Below are 19,447 nucleotides of genomic sequence, written 5' to 3' on the forward strand. Positions count from 1 at the left end.
TCACCCAAAAAGGGGCCACATCTATTCACTTGCACCAACTCGTTAGAAGCCATTGTCTTTTTGTAGCTTTTGGGACAGAAAGTGATCATTGTAATTACTTTTTAAGAGGTTGTGTTTTTGTTTCAATTGATATTGAATGTTGAGACAAAAATTGATGAGCATGTGCGCTAAGACGGAAGCAAATTTATTGAAGTCACAGCAGAACAGTAGCTACACAGAGGTAGTGGCAGGAATTAGCTTTTTAATCCACTTTGCTAAATTAAAGGGAGTGCAAATAATTACAGTGATGCAACACTTTTGATTGTCAGTTTATCACATTCCATCAGGAAAATTTGGGGGATGTTACAGATGATACACAACCCATTGGGACAAATAATAATAATAATAAGAAAGGTCATAAGCAGTTAATGATTTGTTCAACTGATTAAAAGGCTGTTAAGGTACATATTTAAACAATTGGGTAATGGGAGGAACTAAAGACTTCAGTAGATGTATTGACATTGATATAAAAACAATATAAAAAATGTGTGGCTACAAAGTCCCTCATTCATTGTTCCCTAAAACCATATTGAAGTCAGGAATTTTTTTTGTTCATATAGACATGAATAAATAAAAAAATAAAAATAAAAAGCATCCTTGCTTCATACGTCCATGTTTGCTCGTTAAAAATACATTCCATTTAAATGACCAGTATATAAAAAAAAAACACACACACACACACAGATAGTGAGACATTTGATAGGGTTATAAAAATAGGGCTTATGTCATGCAGAGAGGCAGTTGTGTGCAGTGCATTCAAGTTGGCTGCTGATATTCATGCCACACTTGAATGTGGGAAATACAAACCAACTAAGAAGTATTTACACATCTCTTGTCTTCCAGTGACCCCCGGAGCTGCTCAAATAATACTGAAGCAATTCAATGATATCCTACTGCCGAATGGAAGTCATTTCATCGCAGTCATTTGGTCCAACGGTGAAGTTAAGCTTTGTTCTTTTTTTTTGGTTCTTCTACATGCTGAAGGTGGACAGGAGGTTTTCCTGACTAGATGAACGCTTGTAGCTGGAAGTGGAGCTAAAGTACGTCTCCCCGTCCGTGCTGATGTCGTCGTCGTCATCGTCGTCGTCCAGGTTGTTGAGCAGCGGCGCCGACGTGCTCTTGCGTCTGCCGTGGAAAAACACATTCGGTGAACGTCGTCAAAAATGGGCAAAAAATGTGTTTTCCGTGTCAAAACAGATGGACCGATCACATCATAGGTGGCGTTACAAAAATTAATAAATCATTCAAATTAAATTGTGAGTTCAAGTGTGTATGTGAAATACTGTATGTAAAAACAGATTAATACATTATAAACATTTTTATATACATTTTTGGTATATTTTATACACTAAAATATTTTAATACAATTATTGATCATTTAAACTTTTTACTTATAATTATGCTATTTATTTACTAATTTAATACAATTTTATATTAATATATATGTACTTATGTTTCGAATTTCAAATTATTATTATTTTTTTTAATTACTTTGTAAAATTAATTTTAAAATTACTTAAAATTTTTTAACTAAAATTCAATATTAGATTTTTTTTTTTTTAAGTGTAGTATGTTAAAGTGATATTTTCTTTATGAGAAATCAAGACTCTTTTTTTTTTTAGGCTGAAACAGATTGCCATTTCTGTTTTGAGTTACAAGCATGGTACGATAAAATACAGAAAATATTTTTGGCACTTTGGGTCCAATTTGGACATTTTCACTTTGGGGTATACTCACTTTAGATATTAAAGCTGTGCGTCGAGTCATATTGATGGGGGCATTACATTTACATTGTTACATAAGCTGCTGGGTTGTCATTGTTACAATTGATCCAAATGCTTATTTACGAGTATCGGCAGCACTTAAGCGCTGCAGTCAAAGCAAATAAAAGCTGAAACGTTTCTGTCTTATTTGCTGACTGTGTGGCGGTGATTCTTTACCTCATCTCACTGCGCAGAGACTTGAGCTGACTCTGCAGCTGCTCGTTTGTTTCTTGTTGCTCGTCTAAGTCTCTCTGCAGCTTCTTCTTGCTGTGCTCCAGTCTGTCGATCTCCTCCTCAGCCTCGTCCATCTGCCTCTTCAGGGCCTTCAGGCGCAGATTCAACTACGGCGCACGCAGGCAAAAAAAGGTCAACAAAGGACGGGTTTGTTGGACGCGAGAGGACAAGCGGCTTTGACGTACTTGGTCCTTTTGGTCCTGCATGACGTGGTTTTCTTCCTCCACTTGCATCATCACATCTTTAACCTTCCTCTCCAGCCTGCGGTTGGACAGTTGCAGGTTGGCTCGTTCCCTGAAAGTCATTACTGACATTTTAACATTCAACTGTATGATGTTCTAACAATACAGCCACATTTTTCAGGCTTCTGGCTAAACGGCAGTTGGAAAATACGTAACGCCGTCTGGAACACACTTTTATACAAAACACAATATTGGGCAAGAAAGACTGCAAGACATGTTTGTTTTGATCTATTGTCATTTCCTTGTTCATTGCCCTGAATCGTTTCAGGAAAAATCCACTCGTGGGCCATCAAAAATGAAACTATGACAGGGGGGGGGGAATCAAAATATCTCAAAATACTATGTGGATATCACTTTACACCAGTAAATTGGGGCACCTTATATAATATACTATAATATAATATAATATAATATAATATAATATAATATAATATAATATAATATAATATAATATAATATAATATAATATAATATAATATATATACATAAACACAATGCATGTTAAATAAAAGTGAAAAAGTATTTCTGTGTAAAATTGTTCCTGCAGCTTGTAGTCAAGTGTAGTCTGTGCAAATTATTTATCTTTTCTAAAGGGGAAGTCAACGCCCCCCCCCCCAAAAAAAAATTATTGACAGCAATATGTTCTATGCAACCCCACTAGTCTAAATACGGTGTTTTGGCTAATATTGCGTAAGTGGCATATGAGTTAAGCAGCAAATTCCATCCGTTTTGATCAATATCAGAAGGCAGCCATTTTGCCATTTGTTGTCTCATGAAAATGACATCACAGTTGCTCAGGTCTCAGGTAACAACCAATCACAGCTCATCTTAAACATGTGAGCTGTGATTGGTCGTTGCCTGACCCCCTGAGCAACCGTGATGTCATCTTAAGTCGACAGCAAGTGGCAAAATGGCCGCCCCCTTAGATGGATGAAAAAAAAACAGCTGGATTTTGCTGCATAACTCATATTCCACAAATGTAATATTCATCAGAATGTCATGTTTAGTTTGGTGAGGTCACAGATAACATTATTGTCAAGAAATGGTTAAGGTTGACTTCTCCTTTAAATTTAGTGGGTGTGTCTAACATTCGGGTGTGCTCAATAGTGCAGAATTTACATTAATAATTGATTTACAGGCATACAACAAAGCAATACGTAACCTTGAGTGTTGTTGTTTTTTTACATGCCATTCGTCATTCACTCCATTAACTGTGTCCTCCCTTTCAAAACTTGAAACATTTCCATCCCTTTAATCACCTCCTCTCCACTACTCCCGCCGTGCACTTTGACCTCACCTCTCCTCTCCCTCCAGACGTTCCTCCAGCTCATGAATGCGATCCTCCAGCTGCGCAACCTGGCCCACTTTGCTGGACTTCTGCGAGCCCTCCAGATCAGCCAGTTTGTTCTTCAGGTCTTTGCTCTGCGGAGGCCACACAGAGGAGGAACATGAGACCGTACCGCATGCGCTCTCGCACAGGAAACGGATGTGGGAGCTGATATCATCATTTTAGAACAGACACACTACGGATGACGTGGTGGTGTGTTGTGACTTTGCTTGCGTCTACCTGTCTCTCCAGAGCCGTTTTGTCACACTCTGCGTCCTGCCGGCCAGCCCTCTCCTGCATGAGTTCATTCCTCATCTGGTCCACCTGTCAATCAAACCCGATTTTGCACTCAGTCCAGTGCAAAAACAAGAGCGGCCTTGTTGTTAAAGCGGAGAGGCGCGGTGGGTAAATTGTTTGGTTTGGCCGCATTGTAACGTACGTGGAGGCTTTCAATGTCACCAGCAACGTTGTTGAGAATGCATGTTAAGTTGAGACACTTAAATTTAATTCGTAAAAATAAAACAAGCTATTCACTGTCTGTCAAAAGTGAGTTGAGTTACACATACTCACCCACATACAAAATCAAAATCAAAAATAAAAAAGAGAGAGCAATGATGATGACATGTCAAATCGGTAAAATTACCGAATGAACAATACTGAGCTCTCCAGAAAAAATAAAAATAAAATAATAATAATAATAAAAAGTGAGTTGAGTTACCAAATATAGTTTGAATGAGCAATCAATTCTTGAATGTGTTGTTTCTGTCGAGGTCCAAACTCCAAATGGCATCATGACCACAACATGCTCAGCAAGCCCACTTCAGGATGAACACCGATCGATTCGTCCGCAAAGCTTCTATTATCTGCCACGCCAGCGTTGAATTGGCGATATTTTATGCCAATTAGCGGATGACAGTGGGCCGCTGTGATGAGCGATGGTCCCTATAAAGCCCATCGCGGCGCTTGAGGGAGCTGAATCAGCAGACTGGAACATGCGGTGAAACTAATCAGCTTTGTGAGAGGCGGCGTGAGAGGAGAAGGGGAGATTACTCTCATTTAGACAGGAGGGGAGCACCTGGTGCCAGGAGAGACGCAGGTGTTCCTCCCGCTGCCTCCACCCCCCCGCACGGCTGCACATGCCCACGAGTGCGTAAGTGTGCGAGTTGGGATGGCTAGACATTTGAGTATGTAGCGTAAAGGTTCATACTAGGGGTGTCAGGCGATTCAAATTTGTAATCGTAATTAATCGCATGACTTCAAGAGTTAACTCACGATTAATCGCAAAGTTTATATCTGTTTTGAATGTACAATAAAATATTTTTTTCTAAGTTTTCATACTCTTGTTAACATAAAAGTGGATTTTTTTTAAACTAATAGAAATATAGCTGCAACTTTTAGTCATTGATACAGTAATTCCATAATAAATCATAAAATTGAGTTAAAATTAAAAATATGTACTGTACTGTAAAAAATGAGTGTGATATTGATATGTGTTGAGGTCATTTTTCTGCCACTAGATGGCATCATTGCATTTGTAAGACGGTGACAGCTCAGTGCATCTAATCTTTAACATGAAATAACTTGTGAAATTCTGCAAAAATTTTTTTTAAATTGTAAAACACAACTTGACCCCAGTCTCAACAAATACATGCATTATTATTAACTCTTTTACTGCCAAACCTTATCCAAAAAACAACCCCGACCTTACAGTGCCAGACGATTTTGAGCACTTTCACTAATTTTTCAAGAAAAACTGAATATTGTGTGCTATGACTACATAAACATGATGGATACCACATGAAAGAGTGGATTCCAATCTTTCATTAGAAAAAAATACATGTTTCTGCCTTATTCCATCCAAAAAAAAATGTTAATTTGAGTGACATAAAGCGAAAATGGAAAAAAAATAAAGAGAAAACCAGCTTTTTGTGAAAAGATTAATTTTGACTTTGACACTAATATTTTTTGTTTAGTGACGCTCTGTGAATTAGATTTAATGTGACATACGCTTTGATCATTCACGTCATCCTTGAAAACGTTCTATTTCCTAAGAGCCGCCATGTTTTCAAGTAATTTGATACCCTGGAGCGCATTGAAAACAGATATAATGCTGCCATCTGCTGGCCATGGTTAGTAGGTGTCTTTGAATTTTCCAACCTCATTTACAAAGCAGCACTGCACAAAACATTGCACTGCCCATTGGGAAAAAATAAAAACGTAGTTGACGTCAATTGAAGTTTTTGGCGGTAAAAGATTTAAATTTATTACTGCTAAATTTTGTCATGTCTGCTGTGTTGCAACTGGACTTCCCCCAGTACTGGCTTTTCAAATAAGGGGCGGTCATTAAAACCTACTAAAAAATTAGTAGCGTTAAAGGAACTTTAAATTAACTCAAAATTAACGCACTAATTTTGACACCCCTAGTTCATATACTTGTGAAACTGTGTGCTCACATACGCCCCCTTCAGGGTAAAGGAGGCTGCCTACCAAAATATGGAGGCAGAATCTTGTCTGCCTCACCTCAAGCTTTATATGCAGTGGAAAATCTGTATGTATTACAAGTGTCTGAAAACTTTTGTGAAGAGAGACAGAACTGGCACTTGTCAATAACCTCCTTTGTTTTAGTAGAGTCATTTTAACAGCGGATGGCAATATTACAAGTGTGACATTTCTGTTTCGATTGACAGATTGTGCAATCTGAAGTGACGAGTGAGGACAAAGAGTGTACTAGTACATAGACCTCAAAGTGGATATCAGGATTTTGAAAAAAATGTATGTGCAGGCGCAGTCATGCAGTCAAACAGTGCGAGCACTCAACCTCTTGGACTTAAAACTCAAGTGTTGCCGTGACAACTGCCCTGAACCAAAGCCACTTCTTTGTCTCTGCCAAGATTTTTTTCCCCCGTCAAGTTTAAGAAGATTTGAAGTCTCTCCTGGACTACACAAGAGCGTTCCAAAAACTTGTGAATCAGTAGACTGAAAAGAAGCTGCTCAAATCCACATTTTACCGTCCGTCCACATGATTCGAGCAAACGGGTGTTACGCAACATGCAGAGACAAAGACATATTCAACACTCGGCGGATACTTCATTGGAAGTACTTGAGTTATTTGAAAGTAGCCAAGTGCCTTATTCAATCAACATATTTTCAATAGCGATCTTTGTTTGTTTGTTTGTTTTTTTACTAAGCTAGTGTCTAAAAAAAAAATTTGCATTAATGCCTGCAAATTTCCAGGATGCATTTCAATAAATGTGAATACTATGGAAAACTATACACGGCAGTAGTTCAATAAAAAAACAAAACTATACATTATTTAGACTTACTGCACATAGAGTGAAAGACTTCATGATTTGTTGATATTTATTTTGAGGACTATAACAAAATCTGCAAATTCACCAGAAACAATCAAAATAATTTTTCATTTTTGGGTCCCCAGTAAGACGCTGTAGAAAAGTAAGCATTTATTATTATATCATTGCTACTATTATTCAATTCTGTAATATATTTCCCTATGTGACTTAGATGTACACATTTTGAAAAACATTCAAATTTAGCAATTGCATTAAATAAGAAATTTCACACTTTGAGACCAATTGGGTTCAAAGGGTTATATAACCCAGGACACTAAATTTGTTAGCCTGTTTATAATATTTCTCATTATGTATTAGCCTTGAGCTAGCAGACTATAAGGCAAATTTATGGGGTTGTTTTAAATGCACATTGTGTAATTCTCTTCAACTAGGCATAGCATTAAAAGCTTGACGCATTTTTAAATTTTTTTTTTGAAGAATGGTTCACTGTCTGCCAAACTGCTGCTTGTTGTGAAATGAGCTCAAATCTCAATTTTTTACTAGGCAAAACAAAAAATCAGGCTATTACTTGATACTTTATTATTTAGTACTAATCTAGTATTGATGCATGAGAATCACAATCATTTTCAGGATCAAAAGGAAGAGAATAACTTGCGAGTGAACCCTGCAACCTGAACCCTGCCTGCATATTTCAACTTTCATGGTCATTTGCGGCTGGCAGGCTGCCAAATTCATACCATTGCGCAAGACCATCGTACAACGCAACAACCTGCAGCGAGCCCGTCTGTGTGTGTCTGTACACAAAAGCGCCACTCAACACGTTCAACTTGTGAATGGATGACATGTTGCTGTCATTCGCATATTAGAGGCTGCAGACGTGACGCTTTAGCGAGGGGATGACATCTGGATGGAATTTTCATGTTTGGATGGAATAGAAACACAGCTATTATGGACAGCGGGCCCAGGTGAGCGCTGACGTTGAATGCGTTCAATGTGTCCGTGTGTGTACCTGCTCTCTTCCTCGGTCTAGCCTGTTCATCAGCTGGTCTCCATTCTGACGCTCCTCGTCCAAGTCCATCTCCAGCTGAGCGATTCTGTCCTGAAAAGTGTTGCATCCATTATTAAACAATGTACAATATCTCACAAAAGTGAGAACACCCCCCCACCCCCCTTACATTTTGGTCAATATTTTATTGTATCTTTTCATGAGATAACGAAGAAATGGAGCTTTACTACAATGTGGTCAGTCTACGGCATATTCAATATATCAAAATAGCTACACAGCTAATATTCTGTAAACTGCAAGCAACAAAAGTGGTAAACCCCTATATGAAAATTTCAAAATTGTGCCCAAAGTGTCAATGCTTTGTATGTGGCCACCATTATTTTCCACCACTGGGTGATGTCATTTTTTTTGTGAAAGGAACAAAAAATATTGACACTTTGTGCACAGTTTGGGCATTTTTACATAGGGGTGTACTCACTTTTGTTACCAGCGGCAGACATTAATGGTTGTGCATTGAGTTGAGTTGAGGGGACAGTAAATTGTGTTCTAAAAACTGTACAATGCATGTTTGTAAATACAGCGTACATTTACTATCGCCTTAAAATAAATGAACACTGAGCCATTAATATATAAACAAAAGTGAGTACACCCCTAAGTGAAAATGTCCAAAGTGTCAATATTTTGTGTGGCCATTATTATTTTCCAGCACTGGATGATACCACTTTTAAGTGATACTAAACATAAAATGGTGATCGTTTGGGCAACATTTTGACATTTTCACTTAGGGGTGCACTCACTTTTGTTGCCAGTGCTGTGTGTTTCGGTACTTTAAGGAGACAGTACATGTACACCACAAGCTGCACAATGACTACTTCAAATGTTCGTAAAGTCTCATTTCTTTATGGTTTTCCATAGATAAGATCATCTTTACAAAAATGTGTGGCGTGGGTACTCAATATTCTTTTGTATACACGTGTGAACAATGCATCCGGTGTACTGTACCTCCATGAGCTTGAACTGTCGAGCCCTATCATCTTTCGAGTGGGTGGAGGTCTGCACCGCCGCCTCCAGTTCATTAACCTTTTTCTCCAACACCTTTTCGTTGAGCACAGCCTCGTCTCGCTCCTGCTCACACCGACGCAGGTCCTCCCCCCGTTGTAACAGCTACAAGCAAAGGACAAAAGAAAAAAAAATATATGTATATAAATATGCCTTCTCCAAAATTGAATGTAAATGTTGAGATGTTGCCAAGTAGAAATGTGAAATAAACAAATAAATGCAAGGCTGATGACTCATCGCAAAGTCGTAATATTGGAGTAAAAGCTCTACTTGTAACTTGATCTAATATCTGTCTAATTGACATGGGTGGGGACTTTTGGGGCATCGCGGAGCAGCTGCAAAAGCAAAATCAGGAGAGCTGAAGGAAGGAGGATGTGAATCCAGCCAGCACAGCTTTCACAACAATGATATCACAACCTTGGATGTCCCCCCTCCTCCAACTTCCTGTGGAGCGGCTGGACAAGGACACATCAGTGCGGAGTGGACGTAGGAAAAGAAAAAAGAAAGACCTGGATGTTGACCTCACCTACAAGGAGCATCCATATCAGTGAGGGCCTGACTTACACACTTTTCTCCATCCTCAACATGAAGACAAGACCTCCTGTGAGGTGGAGACGTGCTTTGCAAACTAATTCCTAACACTATTTAAAATGCTGTTAGGCATGCTAGGAAGTCCTGCCTCAACTTCTCCCGGTTCTTGTTAAGCAATTCAGTGCAGTCATATTTTGCACTAAATTGTCTTACTAGTGTGGACAAAGTGAGTACTAACTAGTACGTGGACTTAAACTGGTCGATTATATTCCATTCCATTTATGTACTGTAGGTGGCAGTAATGTGCATTCAAAACAAAAAAAACTGAAAGAGAAGTAGCCTTTATTGTTTTACACAGTTTTCACAATGATAAATAATTCCGGGAGTTGCTATCCAAATCCACTCCAGTTTGACCAGTTTCGTTGGTATGAATGTCTCACATAAAACCACCTTGTTCCAGATATAAAACTAGAATAGTGTGTTCAACGTCCTATGCTCAAACACCCTCCCTTGTTATGCAAATATTTGATTAATACACAAAAGAATAGAAGGCCAGTGCCCTTTTTGACAATAATTATCCCCATTTATCTTTTTCTGTACCGAACAAAAACATTCCTAAGATTCCCATGTGTGTGACATGGATGAATTTGTCACGTGCAAACAGTGCATTGTGATAAAGGGATGTTAAACAGCAGCCACCCGTGACGCGCATGACGGCTGATGACACGAATCAGCCTGGATGAGTCACAACAGTGGCTCATATGTTGCTCTGCATGGGAGCGCAGTTTAATGACATGTTTAATGATTTGACGATAAATAAAAGAAGCGTACCTCCTCTTGCAGGGTTTGAGCAGCCAGCAGGTACTTGTCGAGCTCCTGGCCTCGCTCCTTAAGGAGCTTCTGCAGCTCCGTCAGCTCCCGGCGGTTCTTTTCCCTGTAAATGTCAATCTGTTCCTGCAGCTCCCGTGTTGACGACTGGGACGCATCCACAATGTCGTTCATCTGAGGGCGCAAAGGGCACAGAACCGGTCAGGTTAAGTTCACCTGTAAAGGTTAAAGTGCTTTTTAAGTTCGACCTTAAATTTCACCAGTAAACCTGATATGCCAAACTTTTTGTGATTGTTCTTTTGTAGCGCATGTACTATAATAATACATACTTTAACAAGTAGCGACACAATTGTTCCAACCGTACCTAATTAGTAAAAGGAACAAAAAGTGAAAGGGCACAAATACTTCCTTACATACCATATGTAAGGAAGTTACTCATTACATTTTACGGCCTCAGTCCACTAGACAAGAAAACTTTCAATCTATTGCATTTAAATTGATTGGAATGTTGAGTAAATACACACAATTGTGTCAGCCTGGGTTAATTGATCTGATTGAACGACAAAAATGTTTTCAATCAATGAGAAACGTCACGGTGCTACTCAGGTGGAACAAGCACACACTTCACTGAGACAACTATTGTCAAAGAGTTTACAAAGTCAAGCAATTTCAAGAATTTCTAGCATACGTGTGGATGTGTGGACCTGCAATGTTTCAAAGCCACACTAGTGCCCCTAGTGGACAGAACAGGAACAATACCTTCTAATTTTTAAAACTCCTTGTAAAGTGAAAATGTCTTCTGGATTTGACACCCCACAGAGAAGAATGTTGTTCACAACTCAGCTAAATTTGAATGCTTAAAAAAAAAATCATTAAGTATATAACATGAGGCTTTAAAATTGTGAAAAGCTGCAGGAAAATATGCCTATGTCCTGGACAATGGATGCTACAGCAGTTGGAATCAATCACACCAGCACAACGAGGCGCTCTAAAGCAGCCAAGCCAGCGGACAATCCAAAGGGAAGATGCAATTCCGGGGTGTGGGCATAGCCAGCTAGCTAAATGTATGTCACAAATGAATCTGATAATTGTGAATCTCTGGATTCCCTTTACAGGGTCTTTAAGAAAAATGATCAAAATGCTAGGACAGAATCACATGCCTCTTTCTGAAGTTTCTCCACCGTTCGGTCCAGCAGTCGCCTCTCATCCTCAATGTCATTCTTCATATTCTTAAACTGCTCCTTCTGAGCCTTCTCCTCTTGAAGACTCTCCTCCAACTCCTTGTGCTCACAGCTCAGCTTGGAAAAGTTCCTCTAGCAAAGCAGATAAGTATATCACGTTAACAGAAGGTCCGACTCGCCTTAAAAGCAAAGGAATGTGAGAGTTGCTTACCTGCACATCTTCGAGTCGTAACGTCAAAGCTCTGTTAGCACGAGACACCTCCTCCTCTTGCTCCTTAATTTCATTCAAAGACTCCTCCAGCTGCTTCTTCTCTTTCTGTAAAAGTCAAGTTCAAACATTTAATGACGACCTGCAGCTCTCAGCTAACACGGGCAAATGATTCCACGTCACCCCCGTCCGTGCCACGCGCTCCCCCAGCCTGCTCTCTTGCAGCTTGGCGTCGTCGATGATGCGGTTGAGTTTGGCCACTTCGTTTTCCAGCTCCTGCGCCCGCTTGCGCAGCCGTTCGGCCTCTTGGCTCAGACGTCCCGCTTGGCCCTCCAGCGCGCCCTTGGCTGCCTCCACTTCAGCTTTCTCTTGGACGACCGCTGTGCTGCTCTGGAGGTGACAAGACAAGTGACTTAAGCACAGACGACGCTCACAAAAAAGTGGAAATGTGACACGTGATGTGAAATTTGAGACTCCTTGAAATGCTTTGTTGATATCATGATATGTGGCGTGGAGGTGCTTGCACACGAAGCTCAGGTGTCATAATAGGAAGTGGCTGTGAAACGTACATAGGCCTATATGTATCTACAGTATTTCCATCCTATTTCCATCATGTTGTGAGAAGTAATTAACTCATTCACTACCATTGACGGCTATAAACATCAAAAATTCTTTTGGAATATTTTTATTAGTTTAACATTTTTTTCCCTTATTTTGTTAACAAGAGTATGAAAACCTAGACATTTTTTTTTACATTTAGAACAGATATAAAATTTGTGATTAATCGTGAGTAATTAGTGAAGTCATGCGATTACTTACAATTAAAAAAATTAATCGCCTTATGAGATGATTATTAAAAATTAGGGGCGTCAGGCGATTAATTTTTTTATCGTAATTAATCGCATGACTTCAATAGTTAACTCACGATTAATCACAAATGTTATATCTGTTCTAAATCTACAATAAAAAAATTCTAGGTTTTCATACTCTTGTTAAAAAATGTTAAACCAATAGAAATAGCTAAAATAATTTTTGGACGTTTATAACCGTCAATGGCAGTGAATGAGCTAAGGTATTTATTTCTATGATCACTTTTCCCTTTGAACACAACATTTTAAAAGAGAGCTACATTTTCTGCTCCTTTGTTAAAATAGTCTTATTTTTTTCCCTCCACTTTCTGCTGTGAACCACAGTTGAGATCTTGCAAGTGCATACTTCACATTGGCAGACCAGATTGGTTTCAGCCAAGTTGACAGCTTCCTTAGATAAAGTAGGAGGCTTAGTGAGGTTTAATCGGAAGCAACACTTTGTGTCATTTAGGTGGAATGTCAGGGAACAGGTTTGGGAGTTTGCTGTTTATCTCAGCTCAGCTTCACGTGTACATGCGCTCTGCAAACCACCATCGTAAATATCCTAAGCAGAACATGCAGGTAGATACAAGTGAATGTGTACTGTATATGAATGTAATGTGCCTGAGTTTTTATGTTCTTTGACACTGTTTAGCATGTCAGCAGACATGGCTACAAGATGTACCCTTTTTGTGAACTTTCTGTGAACAGGTTGCTCAATGGTGATGTGGGAGTGATTCTTGTGTGAAAAGTTTGGTCTGTTTTCATGAGATCATCACAATGTAACCGACTGTGGAGAATTTCAGCATTTTTCTCAAATCTCCTGGAGGCCTCAAAGTCTTCATTTAGGGCTGCCTGGTGATGATGTACACTCTTTTTAATTAGACAAAATTATACCAAGTATGTCAGTACATGAATGCAAAGACACATATGTAGGACACCTTAAGTTAGATATTGAATATCAGTAATGATAAGTTGTTACTCTAAAAAGTATTTCATCTGAATGAAACATTCAAGAAAGGTTTGTGTTTCACAACAATATGTGATTAAAAGAAAGCCAGGGTTTCTGCAGGTATCTGGAAGTCTAATTTTGTGTTTTTTAATGAAAATTAAAACAAATTTAATTCCCACGTCATACTTGTACACAACCGTGCACTCACACACATGCAGGTCATATGCATGCATGTACATCTTATATATTAGGGCTGTCAGTTGATTATAATTTCAACTGTAATGAATTGCAAGATTTCCATAATTAACTTGCAATTAATCATACATTAAATCTGTTCTCAATGGTAACAAAAAAAAAAGTTTTTTCATGTTTTCCATACTCTCATACGATCCAAGTGGACAAATATGGTTATCAAATACAAATGTGGCTGTATCTTTTCAACCATTCAATCATTTTATAGTAAGTAATTCATAAAGTAAGTTGAAGTGAAAAAGATAGAATACATTTAAAAAAAGAAATATAAATCATTGAGTCATACATTTGTGAGGAAATAAATTTCTGCCACTAGGTGGAATTAGTGTTTCATGTTGGACATTGGTGACAGAAACAGTGCGTTTTTCTTTTCAAATTCAGAGCAATTGATATTTGGAACATGGAGCAACTCATGGACTGCAGGAGGCCACTTGGTTCATTGTATATTATAAGTAGTTGCCAGTCTCCACAAATATCAATAAATATATTGATATCACATTTATTATTGCTAAATGGCATTATACCAATTTCTTTGTACAACGTTGTATATACAACAAAGCATGAACAACAATGTTTTTACATCAATTGTATTTCAATTTTGAATGCCTCTAGACATCATATTTAATGTTTTTTTAATGCCATTTAAGGCCTTAATTTGAGCAAAAATCCATTCCATGACAAACCCTGTTTGAAAGAAAAAAAGTGGCAAACCCTTTTATAAAGGGAACATTGATACAGAATTGTACAGTAGCTATAGTACATTTCTAAAAGGTTTCTGTTTAAAACTGAAACCTAAATCTTCAACCAATAATGTTCCAAGTTGAAAGGCTCCACTCATCACACTGCCGCCACGTGAATACACGTTTCTTCTGTAGGAAGAAAAGATGACACACATGTACCTCTTCCTCCCAGCTTCACAGCTGACAGGCCAGTCAGGCCAGTTCGCCAAGTCACCTCACAGCAGCACTCAGCTTCACCGTTGACACTTTTCATAACTCCCTTCATTTAAATGTGTATTGTAAATCATTGCAAATGCTTTATGTAAAAGCTTGTAAGAGAAGTGCAAATTTTCAACCAGTCTGAGTCAACTGTCTTGGAATTGAGGTTGTCTATCGGTGCAGTTCATTGTGAGTGAGTTAAGAATCTCTCTAGGAAGTTTACTTATTTTTTACAACTTTAAGAATCAGTCACAGGTTATGCTGTGGGCATGGAATTTTTTTTTATAACTGTAACAGAGGTGGGCTGAAGGCAATTCTCTATCAACTGATACTGTGAGTGTACCCTTGTTCACACAAAGTCCAGCACAAACACTTCCCTGGCCCAATTCCCACACTGCGTTGAATCCACCAACCACTGACCTGTTAAGTGGCAGGTCACTGGAAAAAAGGACTGCACTCCTATATTGTACACTAAGAGGCCACAAGATTAGGCAGACATTTAAAAATCTAATGGGAACCAATACAATTAACTCATTCACTGCCATTGATGGCTATCAATATCAAAAATTCATTTGAGCTATTTCTATTAGTTAAAAAAAAATTCCACTCTTGTTACCAAGAGTATTGAAAACCAATTTTTTTTTTATCGTACATTTAGAACAGATATAAAATTAGTGATTAATCGTGAGTTAACTAGTGAAGTCATGCGATTAATTACGATTTAAAAATTTTAATCGCCTGACGCCCCTAATTTTTTAATAATCTTTTCTTTTCTTTTTTTTTTAAATCGTGTCAGGCGATTTACATTTTTGATGGTAATTAACTGCATGACTTCAATAGTCAACTCACGATTAATCACAAATTTTATATCTGTTCTAAATGTATAATTAAAAAAATTCTAGGTTTTCATATTCTTGTTAACAAAAGTGGAAAAAAAGTTAAACTATTAGAAACAGTTCAAATGAATTTTGAACGTCAATAGCCGTCAATGGCAGTGAATAAGTTAAAAATTCTGGCTTTACAAAAATCAAGCTCAATTGAGTTGATACAGTCAGTGAGGTATTAATTGAACAATGATGTTTAGAATTGTGTTCTTGATTGCTTTCTTATTCATGACTATAAAGAGTTAATCATTGAACACATTCCTCAAGCTTAACCGGCAATCATTGGGGGATTAGTAAGTATTACTAAATAAACATTCACATTATAAGCTGTATGAACTGTAACGCTTCAAATACAATCAAACAAAGCGAGAGACAACACGTGAAAACATAAATAAAAACACGACCAATGACTATTGTTTCGTTACGTGATGAGGACTAAAACTCTCTTTTCGTCTCCACTAACTCTCTTCGTTTACCTCGGGACGTGTTGTGTATTCAAAGTGTTTGTACCAAGTTGTACATTAACTGACTTTGTGCAGTCTTTGAAGCACAGCGTTGAAAGTTGTGAGCCTGTAAATCATGTTGCTATTCCAGCTGCATTACAACAAACACTTTAAACTTGAAACTTTTCTCATTTAAAGTGTACTTAAAATGCAATATTTCTGTAATAATAAAATTAAAATGAAAAAATATCTTAAATATCATTTATGGAGCAATGAATAAATATATTTGATTGATATGAGGAAATCAGACGCACCATTTTAACTACATCAATTCAAAAAGTCTCACTACTGGTGGTGTAAAAATTAAAGGACGACAAGCTGTTTCCAGTTTTCTCATTTCCTGTTAGCGTTCAGCGAGAGGGACGTTTACTTCTAAGCAGGAAGCTCCCAAACGCACGATTTCCTCCGCGTAAAGGCAGCTGCAACAACATGCAAACGAATCACGTGTTGGCAAATAGAGCCACCGTAAGCAAGGGCATCCATAAACAAAACTATTACTCCTCTGCTTTCCACCACTGAGATGACAGTTATGTAGTTCTTGCACAGTCACTTTTTGCATCAGGGCATCTTTTTTTAGAGGCTAAAATAACAGTTATGATTGATTGCAAGCATTCAATTTTTGGAAACTCGTCACAGATATTTAATTTACAGTATACAAAAAGATCATTAAAATGTCGATTAAATGTATTTTAGAGTAGACCGAAAATTAATAGAACATTTGGAAACTGTGGACACGAGTTGTGGCTAAAAGCTGCTTCTTGCGAGCGTCGTCATTTTGAAACAAAAATTTTGAAACAAACATTTTGGCTTGCGACACAAAGCCCCCAAAAAAATAAAACTCCAAGAGACGGCGGTCAGAATAGTCATGGTAAATTTTATAGGCTACTTTATCCTGGTCGAACAAGACAAATAATGAACAAACATTGACCATGAGTGATACATCGGATTCAAATTCTATTGCCAAGATATTCAAAGCACGCAAACTTCAATTCAAGATCATAGATTATTCATGCTCTAGTCACAACAAATAGAGGCATTGACTTGTATTGTTTCAGAGTTTTCGGCTCCCAGGGTACGAGTACAAGACAAAATTATGTATGTATGTATGTTAAATTAAGTATGTCAGTGAAAAAAAATTCTAGCCAGTGGCTCATTTCACATGAGCCTGACCTTTAAATGGCAAAGCAAAAAAATGATCCGGGCTTTTCCTTTTATGATGGAGACCCAAATCCGTTTGAGTTTTGACATAAGCAACACATACAGTAAAGAGTTTTGGGGAAAATGTTAATATTCCCACATGTATAAAATCTCATTTCCTGATCCGCCCGTCAACAAGCAGACAGTCTGTCCACTGTTTCCTCCCTCCTCCACTCCACTGTCACCTGCTTATTAATGTGCTCCTACCGACAGCACTATCATCAAACGTACAGACTCATGCCGGCCGCTTTTGAGGGGAGACTCTTCTCCCGGCTTGGAAGATTTGATGATCAGAAAGTGAAAAGTTCCGTTCACACCCTCCAAGAGTTGACTCAAGAGGCGGTGAAGAGACCAACAATACAGTGGATATAAAACATATACACACTCCTGTTCAAACATCTCTGTATTTATGATATAAAATAATGACACCAAGATGAATCCTTTCAAAACCTTTTCCGCCATTAATGTAACCAATATCTTACACAACTTAATCGATTTTTCAGCTTTTCGAGAAGAGCCTGTGCTCACATTTAAATTTATTTTAAATTGAAGTCAGCACACACCTGTCATCATTTAAAGTGTCTGATTACCCCTCAAATAAATTTCAGATGTTCTAGAAGGCTTTTTTTTGCACAATCTATGACACAGTTCAACAGATTTGCTACTGGTAATCATCATTAATGTTAAGACTTGAGATTTTTTACCATGTTAACCTTAGCAGTGGCTAACCTTTACACTAATATGGCAGTAAATGAGTAATAAAGATTTGACTCTACATTTAGGCCGCCCCGCACCAAGCGTCGCAGTTCAACGTCACAGAAGTGGAAGACTGCAAAAAATTCTAGTTGGCAACTTTTCACCGCACACCAAGCAATTGAGCGACGCAAACTGCAACTCTGGATTGGTTTCAATGCTCCACATACAATATATTGTACTGCATTAGCTCATTTTTTTGAACCTCAAAAACAGGCCGTGATTGTGGAGGAATAAACAGATTTCCACACTGGAGGAAAATGGTGATAATTATATTATAATCACCTCATTCCCAACAGAGATTCTCCATGCTTGGACTGATCAACAAAGGATATTCACTTAGAAATTGATTGAAAAAAATGCAACAGAGCATCTGTTCTTATTGAAATAGTTACTTGTCAATAAGAAATTACAAAAACGTCTTCCTTTGTTATCATTTGTTTATGTTCTTCATCAAACTCATCCGCATGTATGATCTCACATTACTTAAAAAGCAGATCACACACTCCATATTAAAAACAAGATAGATGAGGGTTTACTGTTCCAAACTGTACGATGCAGAAATGAACAAAGTGAGGTTCAGAAGCAGTACGAAGAAGTAAGAAATAGAAAAAAAATAAGCTAATTAAAAGGCCCACTATTTGGAGACTTCAGCTGAGATGCATTAAAAGCTCAAACAAACTGTAGGACCCCACAGAGACAAGAGATGGAACAGCAGTATCCCTCATAATTGACAAGGTCCCAAAGGTCAGGGCGGGTGCACTGTAAGAGCCCGAGCTGCGTGAAGAAGGTCTACAGGGTGCGCATTCTCCACTTTGACCCCCGACATTCTTGGAAGCAAACCAGTCTCTCTACTCACTGCACCTCACCCGTCCACATTGTTTGCATACCACTGCATGCTGACATCGAAAGATCCCATTCCAAAAGTGCACACGTTTTCAATTACAGAGCGTCAAGAGCTCAGGCGGGAATCCTGAAATCAAGTTCCTATTCATTTAAGAGAGGTCTGATGACAGTTCATCAAATTCCACACTTTACAGCTGATTGAGAACACAATGCGCCTTTCAAGTAAAGACACAAAACAGACCCCTCGCCTCCTTTCAGGGGGTCGGCCACGCTGTCCCCTTTCTACAGCACACTGACCCACTTATTGAGACAGTCCCAACCCCCGCTGGTATTATTGTGTGAAACAAACTCATCATTCATTTTCAGTAGAGGTTCACAAATGCCCCCACTCTTTTAGTCCCCCCCCCCCCCCCCCAAAAAAAACGAGGGGGCACGGCGCAAACTCGGGAATGGATGCTCATTAGATTAGTGATGGCTTGCCACTGCAATTACCTTGTATACGCGCCAATTCGCTGCTCCACTTTCCAGCATTCTGTACATGGGAC

General features: G+C 38.4%; 1 protein-coding gene across 1 annotated transcript in view; it reads right to left on the bottom strand.

The window, feature by feature from the left end:
• Positions 1–163: 163 nt before the first annotated feature.
• The window catches only part of cgnl1 (cingulin-like 1), a 31,975-nt gene continuing 12,691 nt past the window's right edge, over positions 164–19,447 (bottom strand). The window contains exons 9-19 of the mRNA XM_077563775.1: positions 11,913–12,119; positions 11,733–11,837; positions 11,501–11,653; positions 10,344–10,514; positions 8,925–9,086; positions 7,926–8,015; positions 3,846–3,929; positions 3,576–3,700; positions 2,222–2,330; positions 1,980–2,143; positions 164–1,164 (exon numbers count right to left, since the gene is read on the bottom strand). Of these exons, the coding sequence (XP_077419901.1) occupies positions 1,011–1,164; positions 1,980–2,143; positions 2,222–2,330; positions 3,576–3,700; positions 3,846–3,929; positions 7,926–8,015; positions 8,925–9,086; positions 10,344–10,514; positions 11,501–11,653; positions 11,733–11,837; positions 11,913–12,119 (1,524 nt within the window). The 3' untranslated portion in view covers positions 164–1,010. The remainder of the gene's footprint in view (positions 1,165–1,979; positions 2,144–2,221; positions 2,331–3,575; positions 3,701–3,845; positions 3,930–7,925; positions 8,016–8,924; positions 9,087–10,343; positions 10,515–11,500; positions 11,654–11,732; positions 11,838–11,912; positions 12,120–19,447) is intronic.

The sequence above is a fragment of the Vanacampus margaritifer genome, chromosome 4 (assembly GCF_051991255.1).
Source record: "Vanacampus margaritifer isolate UIUO_Vmar chromosome 4, RoL_Vmar_1.0, whole genome shotgun sequence".
In the NCBI taxonomy this organism is placed as follows: domain Eukaryota; kingdom Metazoa; phylum Chordata; class Actinopteri; order Syngnathiformes; family Syngnathidae; genus Vanacampus; species Vanacampus margaritifer.